General features: G+C 37.1%; 2 protein-coding genes across 3 annotated transcripts; one reads left to right on the top strand and one right to left on the bottom strand.

Moving 5' to 3' along the window:
• Positions 1-4,595: 4,595 nt before the first annotated feature.
• LOC106092242 (uncharacterized) lies at positions 4,596-5,953 on the bottom strand. The gene is made up of 2 exons (XM_013259031.2): positions 5,226-5,953; positions 4,596-5,160 (listed from the first exon to the last, which is right to left on the bottom strand). Exons 1-2 carry the CDS (start codon positions 5,871-5,873, stop codon positions 4,837-4,839), a joined length of 972 nt encoding a protein of 323 aa, XP_013114485.2. The 5' UTR covers positions 5,874-5,953; the 3' UTR covers positions 4,596-4,836.
• A 2,278-nt stretch (positions 5,954-8,231) lies between these two features.
• Positions 8,232-21,779, top strand: LOC106092245 (apoptosis inhibitor 5 homolog). 2 transcript variants are annotated; one of them, XM_013259037.2, is made up of 10 exons: positions 8,232-8,420; positions 8,483-8,618; positions 8,712-8,873; positions 9,005-9,157; positions 15,526-15,699; positions 16,061-16,264; positions 16,339-16,539; positions 16,600-16,805; positions 16,884-17,070; positions 20,908-21,779. In XM_013259037.2, the coding sequence occupies exons 2-10, from the start codon at positions 8,550-8,552 to the stop codon at positions 21,154-21,156; spliced, it is 1,605 nt and encodes a 534-aa protein (XP_013114491.1). In that variant the 5' UTR covers positions 8,232-8,420; positions 8,483-8,549; the 3' UTR covers positions 21,157-21,779. The 2 variants fall into 2 exon arrangements, with proteins under 2 accessions (XP_013114491.1, XP_059221278.1); XM_059365295.1 differs by having other exon boundaries at positions 8,241-8,307; positions 8,413-8,618.
• Positions 21,780-22,945: the final 1,166 nt, after the last annotated feature.

The raw sequence follows: 22,945 nt of genomic DNA, 5'->3' as shown, positions 1-22,945 counted from the left end.
CTGGAAAATCTCTGTGGCCCGGCACCCAGAACAAGTGAATTTTGAACTGTTCAGCCATCTCGTTGAGAGATTTGCGACAGTCGAGGGCGGTTTTTGTGTTCAGTAATACGTTCTCCAGGCATTTAATGGCTGGCTGGCTGTCTGAGAAGATATTTATGCCAATCGTCGTAATGACATTATATCTTAGCCATTCCACCACTTTCTTAATTGCACTGCTGCAATTTTGGTAGCCACAATGTCCACAGGCATAAGATGTAGCATTAAATTCAGTGCATCAGATGGTGTCGTCCTCAGTGTGGCTGTAATGCACAAACAAGCCAACCTTTGGATCTGGTTAAGTATTGAGCAGTAGGTGGATTTTTGAAGCGCCGTCCACCAGACCACAACACCATATAGCATAATAGGTCTGACAACTGCAGAATATACCCAATGCATGACACGCGGTCTAAATCCCCAACTTTTGCCAAAGGCTCTCTTGCAGGTATATAGGGCAAGTGTGGCCTTTCTTGCCCTTTCCAAAATGTTGGATTTGGATTTCAATTTCCTGACCACCAAAACACCCAGGTATTTTGCGCTTTCTGTAAATGCAACATTCTCTCCACCCAAGGAGACAGGTTCCACTGTAGGCAACTTGTATCTCATGCTGAAAAGAACTACTTCTGTCTTGCACGGATTTATACCCAGACCACTTTCGGTAGCCCACTTTGCTGTTGCACGTAGAGCTTCCTGAAGTATATCTCTTAGAGTGCTGGAAAACCTTCCCCTTCCACAATTGCCACGCGATCATTTTTACGCCTTTTTCTTTCAGAGACAATAATATATTGTTTACGGCTATATTCCAAAGTAGAGGAGACAGTACACCTTCTTGAGATATTCCTCTGCTGGCCCATCTTCTTAGATCCTCAGATCCCAAGCCTGCCGTAATACATCTTTTAGTACGTAAGTTATTAATAAACTTTCTTACGGTAGAGTTGATGCCTAGAAACTCCAACTCCTTCATGATTGACGTCGGTTTTACATTATTGAAAGCACCTTCAATGTCAAGAAATGCTACCATTGTATATTCCTTGACAGCAAGATAACCCTCTATGTAGCCGACTAGGTCGTGATGGGCTGTTTCAGTGGATTTGGCTTGACTATATGCATGCTGCTGCCGCGACAGGCAATCTCCAGGGATCTTTGCCCTAAGATATGTTTCTATCAACCTCTTAAGTCTTCAGTATAAAGGATGACAGACTAATAGGACGAAAATCTTTCGCCTTCGTGTGGAAGGGTTTTCCTGCTTTCGGAATGAAAATTACCTTCGTGTCCCTCCATCCCACAGGTATATATGACATTCTGGTACAAGCAGAGTATATCTCCCTAAGCCAGGGAACCAGTCTATCAGACACAGCTTGTAATTCAACCCGTGATACATCATCAGGGCCTGGCGAATTAAAGGAGTCGAAATTTCTTATCGCCCAAAGGATTTTCGGCTCAGACACAATTTCCCTAATGGCCTCAGACCAATGCATATCAGTGACAACCTCTTCTGGCGCTACGTTGTCCGTTGGAGAATTTCCCGGGAAATGTGTATCAACGAGTAGTTCTAGTGTTTCCTCACTAGACATTGTCCATACATTCTGTGACTTCTGGATATACCCCACCGTAATAGGTCTCGAGGACAGAATGTTCCTCTGCCTAGAGGCCTCAGATGTAACCTCCATGGAGCTGCAGAATTATACTCAGGATTTGTATTGAGCCTTTCTAAGCTCGCCTTATATTTTCTTAGCTCAGCCTTATAGATGTCCCAATAGTGTAGTGCTCTTGTGGCTTTTGCTCAGTTGAAGAGTTTTCTGCAGTCTTTCCTTAGACCAACCAGCTCTGGGGTCCACTATTTGATCCGATATTCTACACATAAGCAACAAAACAGTGTTATAATGATGAAAATACAAATATAAAACTAATTTGTAAAACAAAGTTTATTTCTAAAACCACTTTGACATTTCAATTGACGGCATTTGCCACTCAAGGTAGTTTCGTTGTTGTTGTGCTAATGACGCTACCTCTTCATTGTACCATGGGCCTTGTCGATGAAGGACTCCATCGGCTCAATCCGGTACGTACAACCGGGTGCAATGGGATTGAAATTCGTGTTAATTTTTTTCAGCATATCATTCGGTATGTTGGCAGTGTCGTCGCGAATGTTGTCTTTAGATGTGTAGTGTCGGTGATCGATCGACATAAACCAGGGATTTCAAATAACCCCATAAAAAGAATAGCACGGACTCAAATTACAAAGCGAGCGCGGAAGACACGTTGCGTAGCAACAAGTGAGCGACGGTTAGAAAAGAAGCTCTAGACGGCGAAGGCCTGTTGCACCCTTGACCAGAGCATAGTGACAACTGACTGGAAAGATTAAAATACTTGAGGACTTCCCACTCCAGAAGCGCCGCTTCTCGACCCCCTCCCCGCTCAACACACCGCTCGAGAGTTTTTCAAATAAGTAAGTTTCCCTGGCGCACCCTGTACTAGTCGAGCCAATCCTAATGACAGGGAATGGAATTTAGAAATCAACAGATTGGCCAACTGTATCTTCGGCGCCGAATGCCAAAGGGCTTACGTCTAGTCTGCTGACCCTAGCTGTAGTAAAAGAGGAAAACGGCAAATACAAATACACCAAAGACATATGCAAAACTTCAGAAACGATAAAATAAGGAAAAATCCAACCAAGGTACAAGACAAAAAGTAGAGAAACAATCGGGCCAAGAAGAGACTCTGTCCGGTGAGAGCATTGTTCTGTCAACCAAGCCAGAACACGAGAATGACGAGAGCACTAAGTATACGTAAGGGAATCCACACTAGGGAAGAGGTGCAGGACACAAAAGTTGCTCAACCATCTCCAACTCCAATCAAATACCTTTACGTTGCAAATACCAGGGGCGGAATTTCCGTATGCGGGATCGAGTGTGCTTGCTTTCGTATCGAATGAAACTTCATCTCGTATTTAATGGATGTTATAGACATTTTAATGTAAAATCTTAAATTTTAAAAATCTTGGTTCAATAAAGAAATGCATAATTCACAATAGTGAGACTAGAGCTCTGAAGTCATTCTTTCTTAGCCCCTGAATAATTTATGTCCTGCTTCGCTCACCCTCGGGCAAGTGTCTTAGAAAGTGTCCAAGATCTGTGGGAGTACAGTCCGACTAGGAAGCCGCTTCTGCATCGAAACTCTCTGAAAGACGCCTATGTGATTCCCTGTTGTTGTTGCAACCACATTAGTATGTGGAGGTGGCGATCCTCATCAAGCTCCCTAGGCGAGTAAGCTCGTTCCGGTCCATAGGACCGATCGCCGCGGGAACGTTATGGTCATAGGTTATTTAAAGGCGCCAATAACTCGCCTTCTCATATCGAGTATCATAGGCACTCAGTTATTGTGCAAGAGCCGGTGCCGCCCGGCCTGAGACTGCCGTTGCAGCTAGAGCATTCCACTATCCGGAACCTGTGGACGCAACAGGTAGCTCAGAGCTTATCTTCTCGTGACAGCAATGAATACCACGCAGATCGGACCTCAATGTTCCAGCCTGTGTGGTACTCACAGCTATCCCGGGCGAGTGTCTTAGAAAGTGTCCAAGATCTGTGGGAGAACAGTCCGAAGCCGCTTCTGCTCATTGTCATCTCATCCGGTTATTCCCTAATTCCCGGCACTGAGCACCCCACACGCTGCAACTATGAGCTCCAATATGTTTGATGTCATCGTTATCACGAGAATCAAAGCTTATCACGAGAATCTGGAGCGTCCACAGCTTGCGTATAGTGGAATGCTCCATACGGAGTAGTTGGAACTGCAGTCGCGGACAATCTGCGGTTGCGAGTGGTTACGATATGACAAGGAGAGTTTTTGCTATTGCATGGGGTCAATCTGGCACGTACAACCGTTTGCCATGGGATTGACAACAATAATGATATAACATTGCAAAGGCAATTTAACTTTATTTTATTTACAGCACACTGCTACATCAACAACATATGCGGTAATTCGGTCCTTGATCTTTTCTGATAGATCATCTCTGTCATAAGGCAAAGATTCTTCCTGGGCTATTATCGCAGCACATGCGCACTAATCATCTAGTGAAATAATCATCTAAAAAAAGAGAGCCTCTGGATTAATCAACGTATCAGGTAGATTAAAATTAAACTATTGCGAGTACGGAAGCTGAAGCGATACACATCTAACAAACCTCTCTTGCTATTGCGGCACGGTATAGCTGCGAGCACCACACCTGCTGGAACAATGAGGTTCGATCTGTGTGGTGTACGAGAAGCTTAGCTGCAAGCTACCGGGCGCATTCCTGGTTGCAGATAATGGAATGCTCCATACGAAGTAGCTGCAACGGCAGTCACGGGCAATCAGCGAAGCCGGGCGGCACCGGCTCTTGCACAAAAGCTGAGTGCCTATGATGCTCGATATGATATTGGCGCCATTCAATAACCAATGGCCAACCTGTTCCCGCAGCGATCGGCCCTTTGGACCGGAACGAGCTTGCTCACCTACAGGAGCTTGACGAGGATCGCCACCTTCACATGAAAATGTGACAACATCAACAACATCTCTTGCAAAACATCTGTTTCCATTGCTTCAGAAAAAGTTAACACAAAGCAAAGTAGTCTTGGATCAACTATATTCCGGCAGAGGAAGGTGACCCGTGCTGAATATGTGTTTTGTGTTATTGGCAAATTGTCCAGTCTTAAAATTAAAAATATGTTTAATATATTTTACAAAAATGAGAACTTACATAGTATGTGTGTTTGTACTTAAATTAAGTTTGTTAAAAAATTGACTGTTTTTTAACGGTCAAGTGTACACTGACATTGAGTGTACAATACTCGTCCGGCACAAAGGACACGTTTGACGTTGTGCAGAAAATATCATATAGTCCGCACATTCCTCGCACAAACACAAATGCTTGCAAGGCAAGAGAACGACGCATTTTTGCCTATCTCGACAAACCACGCAACGTTGATGTGGATCTATTGACTTTTCACTGGCTGCTGGCGACACCCTCTGGCGTGGTAAACGTGACCTAGTGGGAGTTGTTCGTACAACAGAAAGTCTAGTTCTTCGGCCCAGTATCCAATTGGTGAATAAACATAATCGACGGAAGCATAACACGATAATCTTACAAAAAGAAATCATATTATTGGCAGAATAGTTGCTTATCAAAAATGTGTAGAGGTACTTACCCTTTTCAGGTTTGAAACAAATCTAATTGCAACTCGAGCCAATCGTCGTCTGTTGTGCCACAACAATATGAGTAGCACAATTCCAATTGTTAAGCGGAATATGTCCTCAACGACAATAGTTATACTGTAGACTACAGCCTTGCGCATAAGTGTGATACCACCAACAATGGCATCCCCAACTGCGATGGCTGAATACAAAAGATATCGTGGAATAAGTGTTATTAACCACCAAGCACAATCTGTTATTAATAACAAGGCATTGCGAACCAGGTCCAGGAAATGGCACACAAAACAACCCAATTTGGTTGCCACCAATTTAGAAATTATCTGAGTGTTGAGAAAAAACTTCCGCATATGACGACAGAATACCACTATGGCTTCGATTATGCCATTTACACCTCCATTTGCTGAAGTTCGCACGTACAGCGAGACAGCACTTGCACTTTCGTACAAATCGCATAGAAAATAATACAGTTCTTCAGCAATAATGGCCAAGGCCGCAAACACTTCTCTAATAAATTCACCCGATTTTAGTAGTATCAGAAATAGTGTGCGACCTGCATATATGGCAACGTTCAATATAAATATGAAGACTTTATGAAAACTGTGAATAAATACAAGAACTGGTTTTATTATGCAGCATAACATATTAGAAAATGTTTGATGATAGTTTTTTTTTTTAAATTAATAGACAATTTTTGTTAATCGAGGAACCGGCTCCCTCTTTGTTTATGTAGTTTGTTTTGAAAACAGTAGTTTTCATTCTTCTTCTTCCTTTCCAACCTCTTTGCTTTGATAAAGGCTCTATTACACGGCGTATAGTTGTCTTATGGAAAGTCAAAATTAGCACATGTAGAGTTGTACATGCCATGTCATGGTACAATTAAGAGGTAATGTCATTAGCACAACAACAAAAAACTACCCCCAACGAAACTACCTTGAGTGGCAAATGCAGTAAATTGAAATGTCAAAGTGGTTTTAGAAGTAAACTTGGTTTTACAACTTATTTTCTTCAAATGTGTGTTATATTTGTATTTTCATCATAATAACACTGTTTTGTTGCTTATGGCTGGTACTATGTACGTGTTTCGCCAAATTTTTTCGTCATTACTTATTTTTACATTCAGTAGTACATTCCCTCATTTTTGTAGTGTTTCAAAAAAGTAGCCGTGAAAAATGTGTGTTTTTAACTGTGGAAAACGAATAAAGTACAAGCCTTTATGTGTGAAATATCGGAACAAATAGAACATGTTTTTAAGATTTCAGAATAAAATCACAGCTGTGTTATCAAGCCTTCGACATTTAGATTTACTGCAAAATCAAAACAAGAATTAAAAATTGTTCTCAGCTGTTCGCATGACTTCACCTTATAAGTGCATCCTGATGTCATATCAAGGCGGATTTAGAAAGGTGCTCTCACGCGGACAGCTGTTAACAGCCGGCCAGGTTTGACGGTATTAAGATGTCAAATTTTTGTTTGCATTCTCTTTGTTGATTTCTTCTTTATCGCATATTCTCTGCTCATGTACGCACACGTAAACACACACACACACACACAAATTTCTTTGTGTGTGTTGGCAAAATGTAATTATTGTATGTAATAATTTGCACATTTTTAACCATGAATCTTTCGATCTTGTGGCTGCTACACATCATAATGCAAATAAAAACTAGACAGCCTAGTGGGAATTTGCGTCACCATCATCACAGTGTAGTATAGTTGATTTCGTTGTTGTTGGGCAAGTGCGCCAACCTTGTTAATTCAACCATGCGTTACGCTGTATTAGGGTTGGTATCGAGGCGGATTGAAAAAGCTGGTCTCACGCGAACAGCCGACCGGGTTTGACGGTATTAAGAAGTCAGATTTTTGTTTGCATTCTCTTTGTTGTTATCTTCTTTATCGCATATTCTCTGCTCCTGCATGCACACGTATACACACTCGCACACAAATTATCTACTTTGCGAGTGTTGGCAAAACGGTGATCAGCTTGATGACATGATGGCGAATTGCACCATATAATTTGTGGTTGTTGTACAAATGAGACCACCTTTACTTGTTTCACGATAACTATGCGCACGCAACTCTATGCGAGCGCAAATAAAAATGCAATTTTGCAAACAAATCCTACAAAAGTGATGCGCAAAAGTTTAAGAGTTTTCAACTTTGATGATTGAACTCGAGCGTCATTCAGTTTGCCATAAGTGAAGTAGTGTTTTTAGGCATCAGCATAAAAAAATGTTTAACTTTTGGGCTTTGATTTGGTGGGGTATGCTTGCAGAGTTGCTTTTTAAATGCGTTTTTAATGTGCGCTCATGGTATGTAACTTAAGTTAAACCTTAAGTTGTCGATATCATGCGCTAACAGATAATTAGAAAGGATTAGTCGTGATTTGCAATCTATATAACTAAAATAATGTGCGTTATGTATTTTGTTCGGGCGAAAAGTTGAACTCAGTGCTAGGATTTAAATACAACATCTTTTACAATCGAAAATAAATAGAAGGGGATACGACATGTCGCTGAGTAAACACTTTTATCCATACAAAGTCACGCGAACAGCTGTACAAATGAGACCACCTTTAATTGTGTCGTCATGCATACAAAGTAAGCTGGCAAACACGCTTTTTGTTTAAAGAATGTTTCAGTGTTAGTGGCAGTTGCCTAACAACAAAATATTGAATGCACTATTTGTCAAAATCAGTGATAAGTGCAATTTTGACTTTGTGTATGTTACTAGTTCGCGCCATTTTTCGTTGTTTATGTGTGTTATGGTTCTTAACTATAATACACACACGCAACCAAAACTCGTTGACAGATAGTGCAGTTCGCGAGAAAAAGTTGTACTCGGATGTTAACTGTACTCTACCTGGTAATTATATTTCATGGCATTGACCAAGTGAGCTTACCGTGTTGAATATACCTTGAGTATTTTTTATATACCGTCTGATGGACGCATACGTCGACGTCAATATTTTTATTTAGATAGAAGCTATGTTATCTAAATGTTTAAAGAACCCAATTCAACGCTAAAGAGAGATACACGCTGTTTTTTCGATCTCGGAGGAATATATAAAAAATTTGGGTAAAATTGAGAATTGAGCATACCAATGAAATTAAGATAGAAAATCAAAGAACCGTTTAAACCGTAACAAAGTGAAGTGTTAAAAGACTACGTAATATATTTTAGGAAAACAGGTATTGGAATAACGTTTTGCAAATTTTTACTTGAGTGGGAAAAAATTGACGCCCGCTCCTAGTTATTCCAGGCTGCAAGTGTTCGCCGACACTTTTCGGAGTAAAAAGAAGCAAAATATATAATACACGATGGATAACATTGAACATTTGTACAAGTGCTATGAAATTTTGTCAGAGGCCGGTGAAAAAATATCCGAGGTAAGCTAGCTTATAGAGCAATACCCCATTTTCATTTGGAATTTGTGCATTCGATAGCCATTTTTCTTTTTTTATTTTTGTTGATTTTTCTAGCATGTCAAGGAGTACGAAGACATTTTGAAGGCAGTAAAAGGCTCTTCAAAGGAAAAACGTTTAGCCTCACAGTTCATTGGAAAGTTTTTCAAGCATTTCCCTGATTTGGCAGATGCGGCAATAGACGCCCAACTGGATTTGTGCGAAGATGATGATATGCAGGTAACTTCTAGTTTTGCTTGGCTATGTTTATGTATACACATCAACATACCACATACATGTGTATATGCATAGTTGTGTTGTTCTAGCATTTGCTGAAATTTATTTTGTTTTTGTTTTCTTTCCATGTTAAGATTCGCCGTCAGGCCATAAAAGACTTACCTAAACTATGCCAGGACACAGAGAGCACAACCGTTAAAATTGGTGATACTTTGGCCCAACTATTAGTATTGGATGATCCCTTGGAATTGCAACAAGTAAATAATTCCCTTCAGACCATCATAAAGGTAAGTTTTACGAACATTACTTCCAGATATATTGTTAGAAATGTCAATGGCGTTTAGTTAAGGATGACTGAATTTTATATAGAGTAGCTGACACAAAGTGTCACCAATTCAAACATCGTTTCTTTTGGATGAAAATATGTTTTTATTGATTCAAATGCCAGAAATATGTGGAAGTAAATTAACTTTCAGACCCATTCACTTTTGCTCGATATGATCACCTTTGCCTTGATTAATGCTCTGACAAACAAATTGTGCAAGCTGCACGAATGTAATTTGCCGGCGCCCCGGTGGCCGAGTTCGTAGCGTGCACGAATTGCTCTAGCGGGGTTCGTGGGTTCGATTCCCACCAGAAGCCTTGGTCTGTCGCTAATGTGGTATCACAATGGACTTTAAAATTGTATCAGTGAGTCTGTAAAAGAACAGCCACTCTAACCTAAACTAATCTGACGGCTTAAAATGGTCGGATTGGCATCTGGTGAATTGCACAGCCCGTGTGTAGACGAACTATGAATGAAGTACGGAACATGATGTTAAGCCATTTTTATTTTTTATGTGCTTCTTATGATGGTGCCGAGTCCTGTCGATACGTCCATGGTCTACGAACAATATGCCCGCACGGGATAGCTGTGAGCACCACACAGACTGGAATATTGAGGTTCGATCAGTGTGGTGTTCACTGCTGTTACGAGAAGCTTAGCTGCGAGCTACTGGTTGCGTCCACAGGTTGCGGATAGTGGAATGCTCCATACGGAGCAGCTGCAACAGCAGTCGCGGACACTCAGCGGTATTGAGCGTAGAGTCTCAGTGAGAGGCCGGGCGGTATCGGCTCTTGCAAAAATACTGTGTGACAAGGCGAGTTATTGGCGCCTTTAAATAACCAATGGCCAACATGTTCCCGCGACGGTCGGCCCTTTGGACCGGATCGATCTTGCTCAACTATAGGAGCATTGGAAGGATCGTCACCTCCAAATGCAAATGTGATTACAACAACAACAAGGGCGAACAGTATGCGAGAGTGCCCATGGCTCAAAAATTTTTCTCGCCAGAGAACACGATGTTCGGAAAATCCATTTTGACCCACTGAGAGTTCAGTCCACGTGGTACTTATCTCGCGTCTAGGCCCAAAACTAACATTCGTGCCTAATTTCAGTCCTTCATGCAACTCTTATAAACACATATATTTTTTGAAATTCTTTATATTTTTCATTTTTTAGGTATGGTACAATTACTTATATCGTTTCGTTTTTAAATGTGTATATGTTTAACATATTGAGGTATTTATTTTTATACCCACAACCGAAGGATGGGGGTATATTCATTTTGTCATTCCGTTTGCAACACATCTAAATATCCATTTCTGACCTTATAAGGTATATATATATATTCTTGATCAGCGTGAAAATCTAAGACGATCTAGACATGTCCGTCTGAGCTGAAACTTTGCACAGATTCTTTTTTTGTTCATTAAGTACGAAGATGGGCTATATCGGACTATATCTTGATATAGCCCCCATATAGACCGATCCGCCGATTTAGGGTCTTAGGCCCATAAAAGCCACATTTATTATCCCATTTTGCTGAAATTTGGGACAGTGAGTTGTCTTAGGCCCTTCGAAACCCTCCATCAATTTGGCTCAGATCGGTCCAGATTTGAATATAGCTGCCATATAGACCGATCCTCCGATTTAGGATCTTAGGCCCATAAAAGCCACATTTATTGTCCGATTTTGCTGAAATTTGGGACAATGAGTTGTCCTAGGGCCCTTCGACATCCTTCGTCAATTTGACTCAGATCGGTTCAGATTTGGTTATAGCTGCCATATAGACCGATCCTCCGATTTAGTGTCTTAGGTCCATAAAAAGCGCATTTATTGTCCGATGTCGCCAAAATTTGGGACAGGCAGTTAAGCTAAGCCCCTTGACATACTTCTGCATTATGGCACAGATCGGTCCAGATTTGGGTATAGCTGTCATATAGACCGATCTCTAGGTTTAAGGTTTTGGGGCCATAAAAAGCGCATTTATTGTCCGATGTCGCCGCAATTTGGGACAGTGAGTTGTGTTAGGCCCTTCGATAACCGTCTTCAATTTCACTCATATCGGTTCAGATTTGGATATAGCTGCCATATAGACCGATCTCTCGATTTAATATTTTGGGTCCATAAAAAGCGCATTTATTGTCCCATGTTGCCTAAATTTGGGACAGAGTTAAGTTAAACCCCTCCACATATTTCTGCAATTTGTTTTAGATCGATCAAGATTTGCATATAGCTGCCATATAGACCGATACCTCGATTTAAAGTCTTGGTCCCAAAAAAGGCGCATTTATAATCCGATTTAACTGAAATTTGACACATTGACTTATTTTAGGATTTTCGACATCCATGTTGTATATGGTTCAGATCGGTTTATTTTCAGATATAGCTACTAAAATGACCAATATTTTGTTATACACAATTGAACAATGACTTGTACTTATTGGTATTTGGTCCAAATTGGATTATATTTCGATATAACTGTTATGGGCCATAAGGTATGCAATTTTCACCAGCTTTTGATAAAAGGTGTTTTAAATATATACCCGAGGTGGTGGGTATCCAAAGTTCGGCCCGGCCGAATTTAACGCCTTTTTACTTGTTTTATAATAATTTTTCTTTTTATAATTTTATTTTATTTTTTGTATTTATTATTTTTAATTAATTTTTTTATTATATTTTTATACATTTTTCTTATTTTTTTCATCATGTTTTTATTAATTATTAATTTTTTTCTTAATTTTTTTATTTATATATTTTTTCTATCTGTCATATATTTTTTTTTTAAATTCTTTACTTTTTTAATTTTTATTTTTTTTTACATAATTTTTTTTATATAATTTTTTATTTATATAATTTTTCATTTATATAATTTTTTATTTATATAATTGTTTATTTATATAATTGTTTATTTATATAATTTTTTATTTATATAATTTTTTTTATAATTTATTTTTTTATATAATTTTTTTTATTTTTTTTTTAATAAAAATTTTTTTTTTTATAAAATTGTTTTTTTTTAATTTTTTATTTTTTTATATAGTTTATAAATTTTTTATTTTTTTACATAATTTTTTATGCTTTTTAATTTTTTATGTTGTGTACATTTATTTATATTGTTTTGTTGTTATATGTATATATATTTTATATATTTAGGTATTTATTTTTTTTATAATAATTTCTGTTTTTATAATTTAATTTTAATTTTTGTATTTATGATTTTTTATATTTTTATTATTTTTTTATTATATTTTTATTAATTCTTCTTAATTTTTTATTATATTTTTTTTTTTTTAATTTTTTATTTTTTTATATAGTTTATAAATTTTTTATTTTTTTACATAATTTTTTATGTTTTTTAATTTTTTATGTTGTGTACATTTATTTATATTGTTTTGTTGTTATATGTATATATATTTTATATATTTAGGTATTTATTTTTTATAATAATTTCTGTTTTTATAATTTAATTTTAATTTTTGTATTTATGATTTTTTATATTTTTATTATTTTTTTATTATATTTTTATTAATTCTTCTTAATTTTTTATTATATTTTTTTTAGTTTTTTATTATATTTTTATTAATTTAGTTTCATAATTTTTTTTTAAATTTAATTTTAAGTGAAACAGTGCTCATATTTTGTTGGTAACTATATATGTTTTAGTAAAAACTAAAATACTATGAATTTAGGTCCGTGTGATGCAGGGTTGCCAGTCTTTTTTTAAGCTTTTATTTAAATTTTTAGCCATTTGTGCCACTTTCCATTTTTTCTATTATGCCTCAAAATGTTTCTCATTTCGTCACTTTTCTACCCCAAAAGGAATTTGAATTTTTGGGACAGCCAAAGCAGCAGTGTTGCCGTTTTTGGTAGGTTCGCACCAAAATTGGTAGGTTCCCACCAAAATTGGTAGGTTTTTATTCTCTTGGTAGGTAGGTAGGCTGACCTCAATATTTGGTAGGTTTTTCCAACATATAAATACCAAGTTATTTACTGAAAAAACCGCCGGGTATGACTCAAAATTAATTCACTGTATTCGTTAAGAGTGCAGAATTTATCCAAGCCAGGGGCCAAGAAGTTGCAAAGGGTCTCATTGCTTCAAATTACAAGAAAAAGGGCGTAAGTTCTTATATTGACCGTAACTGCTGGCACGAATTTTAAGGGATTTCTTCCAAACTTTGAAAATTCTGGATATAGAATGCTGCTTTTGTGCGTTAAATGCCTTTAATCGGAAAACATTTAACAGCTGCATACAACTATGGTCAAGTCTGGTCTATACTCAAATGTTGAGGGGTACATGCATCGCGCTGTAACAGCCAAAAAGGGGAAATAAAAACGCATTTCTGGGCTCAAACACTTAAATCGGTAGGTCGCTTTTTCCAAACTCGGCACGGTTGTTCATTGAAATCGGGGCAAAAAAACGATTTTATGAACTCAAGATTTCTTATCGGGGGAGATCGGTATAAAAAAAGGGTGTTATATCAAAATTTCAACAAACAGATGATTTCAATAAAACAGATTGACGGAAATGTCTCGACCCTATATGAATAACAACGATGTAGTACTTTGTAGCGTTGAAAATATATAATTTTATGTGTGGCTATGGAATGGTAAACTCTTGGTGGTGGGTATAACCTTGGGGAACATTTGGTAGGTTTTAGTCGGATTTCTTTAGTGGCAACTAATTAATCTGGTCACCCCAACTCTTTTAATGTTTGTCCGATTGTAATAACATCGTCATTTGTATACCGATTCTAATGAAATTTAGCAGGAGGGATTTTCTAATGACTACATAACTGGTAAATATCATAGAATTCGGTTCAGGTTTTGATGTAGCTCCCAAATATATGTTTCGCCCGACTTGGACTATTACGTCGATATTTCGGTAATTTCTGAACCGATTCTCTCGAAATTTTGCACAAGCGGCTCTCTTATGACTTCCGACATTACTTGGGAATTTCATAGAAATCGGTCCAGATTTGGATATAGATCCCATATATATGTATCGCACGATTTGGACTAATACGTCAATAGTTTAGTCATTTCTTACCGATTCTCTCGAAATTTTAGACACGAAGGACTCACTTATTACTCCCGACATTACTCGTGAATTTCATGAGCACTTTTTAAAGTGGCTTTTTTGGGAAAATGCTTAAAATGTTTTTTTTTTATTTTGTTGTTTATAATTTTTTGTTTTATTAATTTGTCACAACTTTTTGTTATATTTTTATAATTTATTTTTTTTTTTTCATCATATTTTTGTAATTATTGTATTTTTTTATTAAATTTTATTTTTTTTATATTTTATTGCTTTATTATTTTTTATTACTTTAAATTATATTTTTATTGGTTATATTTTTATACCCACCACCGTAGGATAGGGGGTATATTCATTTAGTCATTCCGTTTGCAACACATCGAAATATCAATTTCCGACACTACAAAGTACATATATTTCGGATCGTCGTAAAATTCTAAGACGATTTAACGATGTCCGTGTGTACGTCCGTCTATCCGTTCGTCTGTTGTAATCACTCTACAGCATTCAAAAATTGAGATATTGAGCTGAAATTTGGCATAGATATGTCTTTTTCATGCACGCTGGATAATTTTTTGAACAGGCCAATTCGAACCATATTTGGATAAAGCTGCTATATAGACCGATCTCCTGATTAAGGGTCTGAAGGACATAAAAGCTTTTTTTATTACCTGATTTCGCTAAAATTTGCTACAGTGGGTTATATTAAGCCTCCCGACATCTGACTTAAATATGAATTAGATCGCTTCATATTTAGATATAGCTGTCATATAGACCGATCTCCCGATAAAGGGTCTGAAGACCATAAAAACTTTATTTATTACCCGATATCGCTGAAATTTAAAGCAGTGGGTTATCTTAAACCTCCCGACATCTGACCAACATATGGTTCAGACCGGACTATATTTGGATATAGTTGCTATATAGACCGATCTCCTGATAAAGGGTCTGAAGACCATAAAAGCTTTATTTATTATCCGATATCGCTGAAATTTAAAGCAGTGGGTTATCTTAAACCTCCCGACATACGACCAACATATGGTTCATATCGGACTATATTTAGATATAGCTGTCATATAGACCGATCTGCCGATAAGGGGACTGAAGCCCATAAAAGCTTTATTTTTTACCCGATTTCGCTGGTCCTGCTGTTGTCTTCTTTTTTAGAGTTCGATTTCACCCCTTCGCATAAATATTACTCTGGCTTTTTCCAAATACCCTCAAAAAGACCCAGAACTTATTTTTTACCGCAAACATTGAGTTATACCGTTTGAATACATTCTTTATTTTTGCAGAAAGACGCAAAGGCATCTCTGACAGGTGTATTTACACAAATTTCCACTGGAGATGAGGCAACTCGAGAACGTTGTTTTAAATTTATTGCTACTAAACTCTTTGCAATGGGACCTACCGTTGTCACTAAGGAAGTGGAAGAGTTTGTTGTTGATGAGATTAAGAAAATATTGCAGGTGAGTTTTGATATTTTAAAATTTTAACAAAATGAAATAAAAACATTTGTTTCAAAACTCTGGTGTTCAAAAGAAAAATCATGCTCACGAGAACATAGTCTCAAAAAAAAAATATAGAACTACATTCGCAAACCTAAAACACTGAAAAACCAAACAGACTTCCTGCCCTATGTAAACAGTCCAATGTTTCAGTCTCATCTTTGTCCTCAACAATGTGGTGTGTTGTGGCATTTTCATTTTCTCTTCCGATTTTCATTTTTCCTTTTTTTCCTTCAAATGCGATGGGGATAATGACAATAATTAGCAATATCAAGACACCTTAATATTATTTATTTTTCAACTCTGTATTTTGTTACTCCAGGACGTAACGGCTGATGAATTTCAATTGTGCATGAACATATTGGGAAGCACAAAACTTGGCACCACAATTACTGGACACGCCGAAATGGTTAATTTGGCTAAGGAACAAGCAGAACTAAACGCCGACATAGATGCTATAGCTGTAGAGGATGAAATCGTCGAACGTTTTATACAATGTGCCACACACGCTATGCCATATTTTTCGGTAGTTTAACACCAAATAATATATCCTTAGACTACGTCGATCAAAAATGTTTGTTTTTTTTTTTCCCCATATAGAACACTATAAAATCGACCGACTTTGTTGTTTATGTTTGCGATAAACTTTTGCCATTGAGCACATGGAACATGATTGCCACAGCAGTGGCTCAAGATCAAGTGCAGTTACGCTTATTGAAAGTATTCGCCGAGATGTGCACATTCACTGATGTCTTGGATAATGCAGCTCAGCGCATTGATAATGTTTATCAGGTGTTAAGGGTAAGATGGTCCTTAATATGGTTACGAAAATTTTACCAACTCTATTGTAATATGTTACAGGAATATATGCCTTTGCCAAAACTATCCGAAGAAGAAGATGCCAGCAGCCCCCCACCGTCCTTTCAATTCTCACATGCTGAATGTTTGTTGTATGCTTTGCATACGTTGGGCAAAAAACATCCTGATATGCTGACTTTTGTAACAGATGCCGAAAAATTAAAAGATTTTCGCTCCAGACTTCAGTATTTAGCCAGAGGAACGCAAGGGTGGGTTGAAGTGGAATATGCAGTTTTTTTGTGACATGATTTGGTGTACTAATGATTTATAATTTTTCTCCTTTTTAGATACATTAAAAAGTTGGAAGAAGCTGTTAAGGGAAAATCTGCGGAGGAACTCAAGACCGAGGAGAATCAATTAAAACTGACTGCGCTAAAAACTACTTCGAATATTAGCATTTTAATTCGTGACCTCTTCCATTCACCGCCCAGTTTTAAACATGAAATTCAATTATCATGGGTTAATCGAAAGAATGTAAGTAATTTGGGAATTCTGTTGTGTAAACCATTAAATAATGTATCGTATTTTAACGAGGGATAGTTAACCCTTTAACGACGAATGGCTAGAAAAATAGAAAGTGAGTATGGGAATGGATAGAAAAGGTCGAAAATATAGATCAGAAAAGTGCGATTTAGGGAAAATTCTAACTCTAGTTAGAAAAGAGGTAAACAAATTCGAAATTTGGATGAAATTCAATTAAGGGTTGTTGTTGTTGTAGCAATGTATTGTACACTGAGGCGGCAGCCCTTGCCTTGGATTGTTCAATTAAGGGTAAAATTGGCTTGTCGAAAGTCAGCAATTTTTTATAAGAAAAAAAGTATCAAACAGAAAATTTTCTCAAAACTCTTAGAAGTGAGATTTCTGGAGTGTCTTGTTGCACTTGATGGCGATAAGCCTACTACTTTTGACAGCAGATGCCATTGTAGGTCAAAGTCCTTAAAATCCACTTTCACTTTTCCCCTCAAATCAATTTGGTATTATCATGCAAACAAAAAGTCCATGATAATTATTTGTCGTAAGATTCTTGGTTTTGGTTTTATCTACGAAATCTCATGATGAAAACGTGATAATAAGCAGTTGCTTATTTTCGGAGAAAAGTAAAAAATTAAACTTAGAACACACACGATAAAGAAAATGATTTTTTTATTGTAAAAAAGCGGCATAAGAAATAAAAAGATTTTTTTTTTAATTTTTTCAATTTTTTTTTTTTAATTTTCAAAAATTGAGTAGTTTTTTAACTTATGTTAGAAAAAGTACGTCTTATGCATAGTGTGATTATTTATAGGCCTGATGGCTTCGCATTGCATGAAATGAAATAAATAAATAAAAAAATAAATAAAAATTCTTCAGATAATTCAGCACAGAAAATTCCAACAAACGGTGGTAAAAGACCCTGTTTAATAAGGTGATGTAGTTGTTGTTGTAGCCACATTTTCATGTGGAGGTAGGTATGTAGGTGAGCAATCCGGTTCCGGTCCAAAGGACCGATCGCTGTGGGAACAGGTTGGCCATTGGCAGCATTATTTTGAGAACAGAGCTCCGGTTATTTGCCGCTTGTCCCACTTAGCAAGACTTGTATCAACGCGAAGAAGATGAGTAGGAGAGTGGTTATATGCTCACTTTTGGTATACAGATATTAGAATCTTTAGAAGACATCTTATATAGCCTACAGCGCTTAATTTTCGGTCAGCTCTTGCATTAATTACATCCCCAGCACGGTATACCTGTGAGCACCACACAGGCCGGAACATTGAGATCCGATCTGTCTGGTTGTCATTGCTCTCACGAGAAGCTTAGCTGCGAGCTACCAGGCGCGTTCATAGGTTGCTGATCCAAACGGAGTAGCTGCACCGGCTCTTGCACAAATACTGAGTGCCTATGATGCTCGATATGACAAGGAGAGTTATTGGTGCCTTTAAATAACCTGTGGCCACCCTCTTCCCGCGGCGATCGATATTTGTAATGGTAATACCATGCAGAATTGACCCATCTACTAATGATCGACATTTCTATGGCAGTATCAATGTGCGGCCCTTTCTTCTTTGAGCATATAAGCCTCGGAAGGTTATTAATTGTGGTCAATTTGGCCGTTATATGTTTGACGTGATCGTTCCACAATAAGTTTCTCGAGAAAAATTTTCCAAGAATGCGAAGTTTTCCCTTGCATGCAATACTGTAATTGTTCACAAAAGTTAAATTGGCATCGCAGGTTCGTCGCCTACACTCATGCAATATTTCCGACTTGTTTTCTTGTATAACATCACAATGCTCGGAGGTCTAGAGTTGAACTCTGCTCTAAAAGAGCTGTAGGTTCGTTTACACTTCCGTGGGGGATCCAGATGCAATATCAAATATGTTGTCTGCATAAATGCCTACATAGTCAATAGCATGTATATTTTTTGTGGACTTAGCTAAGGAGTGAGCATAGATAGGGAAGAGTAAAATTGATAGTGGTGAGCCTTGCGGTACTCCATTCTGAAGAAATGATAGTCCCGAAAGTTGGCCATCAACTTTGACTATAATATTGCGACTATTAAGGAATATATGTATTAACTTGAGTGTTATTGGGGAGACACCCCACTCATTCAGCTCTTTTAGAACAAAATAGGACACAAATATCGAAAGCTTTTTCAAAATCTTCAGACACCACAATGCTATGTCTTCTAGCTGAGAGATTCCGTCTGAGTATGCGCGGTATTTGGTGACCAATGCTATGTAATCCGTGTTTCGAAATCAATGCGCGCTGTTTCTTGGATATGAAATTTCTGCAAAACTTCCATAATAAAGAGGAAAGAATATTCTTTAGTATTTTGGATGGCACTGGTAAAAGAGAAATTGGTTCGGTAGCTGCCAAGTGAATTAATGAGTTTTCCTGTCTTCGGGATTGGAGACATCAAGGCAGTTTTCCAGTCATGAGGAAAAATCCCTGTTTAAAGTATATTGGTAACAAGGGCTGCAAGTCGTAGCTTAAAAGAAGTCGTACTGTTTTTAATCATTTTATAATTTATTCTATCTAATGATGGTGTGGTCCCTTTAAGACTGCTTAGAATTCTGTTTGCTTCGAGTTAATCCTCTGATTTACTAACACCGTTGTCTGACGAAGTGCTTGAAGAAAGGAATTGTTCCAAACAGGTCTGTTTATGTCGTAATACACAAGGAAATAGATCAGAATCAGAGCTTATGGAATACCATCAATTTATTGACTCTAGACCATAACATTCGTGTATCCAGATTTGGATTGAGTGAGTTTAAGTAATTGTTCCACACGATTCTTTTGGATATTCTACATCCTCTTTTGACAGCCGCACAAGCCTTTCTATGGTTTAAAGCGTTTTGCAAGGACATTCTTCTTTTAAAAATGTTGCAAGATTTCCGTTTCAGTTTTATAAGTTCCCGTATAGCAGCGTTGAACGACATTGGTTAGGATTTTCCTTTAGAGCCCTTAGTTTGCCTCTGTTGTTTCATTAGCTGATCTTCTTATGTATCTCTTCAAGTGCGCCGCTTCTCCGAATTTAACCCAAAGGGGGTTAAATTTAGGATCCTGTGAGTCCAGATGTTGTCGTCTTTGGAACACTACATCATAAAGAACATATACCACGAGGCCTCTGTGCGAAATAAAAAGAGCCAGAGTGTGGTACCGTGGTACCGAGAGATGTGAAAATCCTGTGGATCTGAATCCTGAATGTTAGGACAGTGAAAATGAATATGAATATGAACATACTACGGCTTTATGTTGTAGTATCTTCAGGCTTTACTTTTCCATTGCAAAATAATGCTTAGATCATTAAGCTCATCTCGACAGAGAAATAAAATGAGAATTATAAAATAAAATAACCTTCGCCTTAACAACAGGCATGGAAACTTGAAAAATGAAATTCGGCGGAGCCCGGCTGGGATTAAAACCTGGACAGTCGGAGCAACAACGAGATCTGTTAACACAACTTCCGATATATGTGTATACCATGGAAGTCATTGTAGTTACGTGGACAAAAAATCTATCACTACAATACACAAATACATGCATTGGAAACAGAACAGCTAGCCGAGAGGATGTCGATCTTGGTTAGTGTCGCACTTTTATCATAAATGCGTTTTCGCAATGTTTTCGATATAAGAACAACCTAACAACGTAGGCCCTTGAACCTTTCACAACTAAAAGTATCCGATGAGACCTCCATAACCAAGAGGTTGTGGTACCTTCTGAATGTACTTTTCCATTGCAAAAAGAAAATTCTTCGAAATGAGTTCGAGGACAATTATTGGATAGAGTTTTTTTTTATATGTACCTCTCTGTTTTTTTTTTTCTTCCAGACAAAAATTGGCTCCAAACGCCATGCACCCATAACCTTTGACGGTAAATCGGAAAATGGCAAGGACGAGGAGAAGAAAATAAAAAATGCTTCTGAACAAAAAATCTATTCCCCACCATCGGGCAAATACTCCGGTAAAGTGCAAAATTATGGTGGCAACAATAATCGTCAGCGATCGCGCAACGGGGGAAGTGGCGGCGGTGGCGGTGGAGGTTTCAGAAATCGACGAAACTTCAATAAGAAATATTAAGACATGAAGGGGCGGCAGAGTTGGATAAACCGAACTGATATTTTACAAACTCCACCCTCACAAACCTAAGCGCAAAGATGCCAAGATATGAGCTGAATCATCTTTATGTCAAAGCAAACAACAAAACAGCAACAATTACAACAACTAGTCTCTAATTTTCTTCAACATTAGGATTAATAAAAAACAACATTTGCCCACGTTCCCTTAACGGTTGTACGTACGTACATCACCACAACAAAACGCAGAGTGATTTTTATCGACCTCAACAAAACAACGATGGCTGCATGGCTGAATTTTGAGTAACCACACGGGAAACGTAGTCTCGATTCACCACCTTGCAATGTCTAATGAAGCCTAGGCCACCCAAAGGTAAAGTATCCAATTCTTTTCTACTAATGTGTATTTTCTCTTATTTCAGAACACTCGTAACCGTAACCGCAGCAAGCAAGCATTAGACTTACTTTCGAAATATCTCCAGTAAATTTTTAAGATTTTTCGAAAGTCAACTCAAAAATGCTTTGTTTTTTTTTACCAACCCTATCTAATTTCTTGATTTTCTCACATCTTTCGGTTTTTTTTGTGTAAGCCATTGTAAAAAGCTTAATTTATATACATATACGTAACATTATCTTCTTCTTTTTTTTGCAATTAACATTTTCGAAAAATGTTCACACAATACTTAAATTTATGTACTCATGCAAGAAGCCAAAGGGAGCGAAAAGATTATCGTCCTTTTCCAACTCTCAGATGATAGGATCTAAAAAAAATATATATGTAATGATGATCTTTTTTAGAAAACAAACGAAAATTACCACAGCAATATATGTGAAAATTATTATTGAAATATTGAGAAAAAACTGGATGCAAGACGTTTTCCGCCGTCACAACGACCACCTTACAATGTGTTTTCCTTAAGTCTTTGTTTCTTTTTTAATTTTAGTTTCGCCTTATCTTTTGAATCAGAGCGTTTTGTTTTGTTTATCATTTTTCTTATTCTTTTTTTTTTAAGGACTTTGCAAAACGTATTGTTGAGAGTTTTTTCTCTTTATATGATCAATCAATTGCAGTGTTTATTAACAATCTCTTCTATTTTCTTCTATTATTTATAACCTCTCACTTTTATATTATAACGTTTTTAATACAAACCAATTCAAAATGATTAATAAAATCGTTAACACGAAGTAAACTCGATAAAATAATCAAATAAACAAAAAAAAAACAGTGAAATCTGGACGTTTACGTATAGAGAGTTGAAACCATTTCCACGTGAATTTGTTTGGTTTCCTCCATTTATTTTGACTAATTTATAGCTGTAGATGTTTCTTCTAAATAATCAGAGACATATTTATTTAAAACATACGATGATGGCAATAACGATATAGAGAAGAGTGTGTTTGTATCGTATTAACATCTGAAATATTAAAAAAGTAATAAAATTTAATAAAAATCTTCAATAATTTTTTTTAAATAAAAAGTAAAATGAAAGCTCTTATTTTTCTTGAAAGGGGAATTGAGTTGAGATGAGTGAAATATTGTTCGGGCTCCGATCAAAGTAAGTATAGAAAAATATATTTAACTAGCTGACCCGGTGTGCATCGTACACCCTAAAAATTTATGTTTCTTTAAATGTTATGAAGCCCCTGTGCAGAGCCGTGAGTCTTTGTCGGATCTACATTACTTTATTTGTTTATCGAATGTGTTGTTCAAATACATACTATATCCGCTACAATATTTTTAAAATCTTTTAATTTCAGCCCGATGTTTTCACGATGCCTGCATGCCATTATAG

The sequence above is a fragment of the Stomoxys calcitrans genome, chromosome 3, assembly GCF_963082655.1.
Source record: "Stomoxys calcitrans chromosome 3, idStoCalc2.1, whole genome shotgun sequence".
NCBI lineage: Eukaryota > Metazoa > Arthropoda > Insecta > Diptera > Muscidae > Stomoxys > Stomoxys calcitrans.
This window is presented reverse-complemented; position numbering and strand designations above follow the sequence as displayed.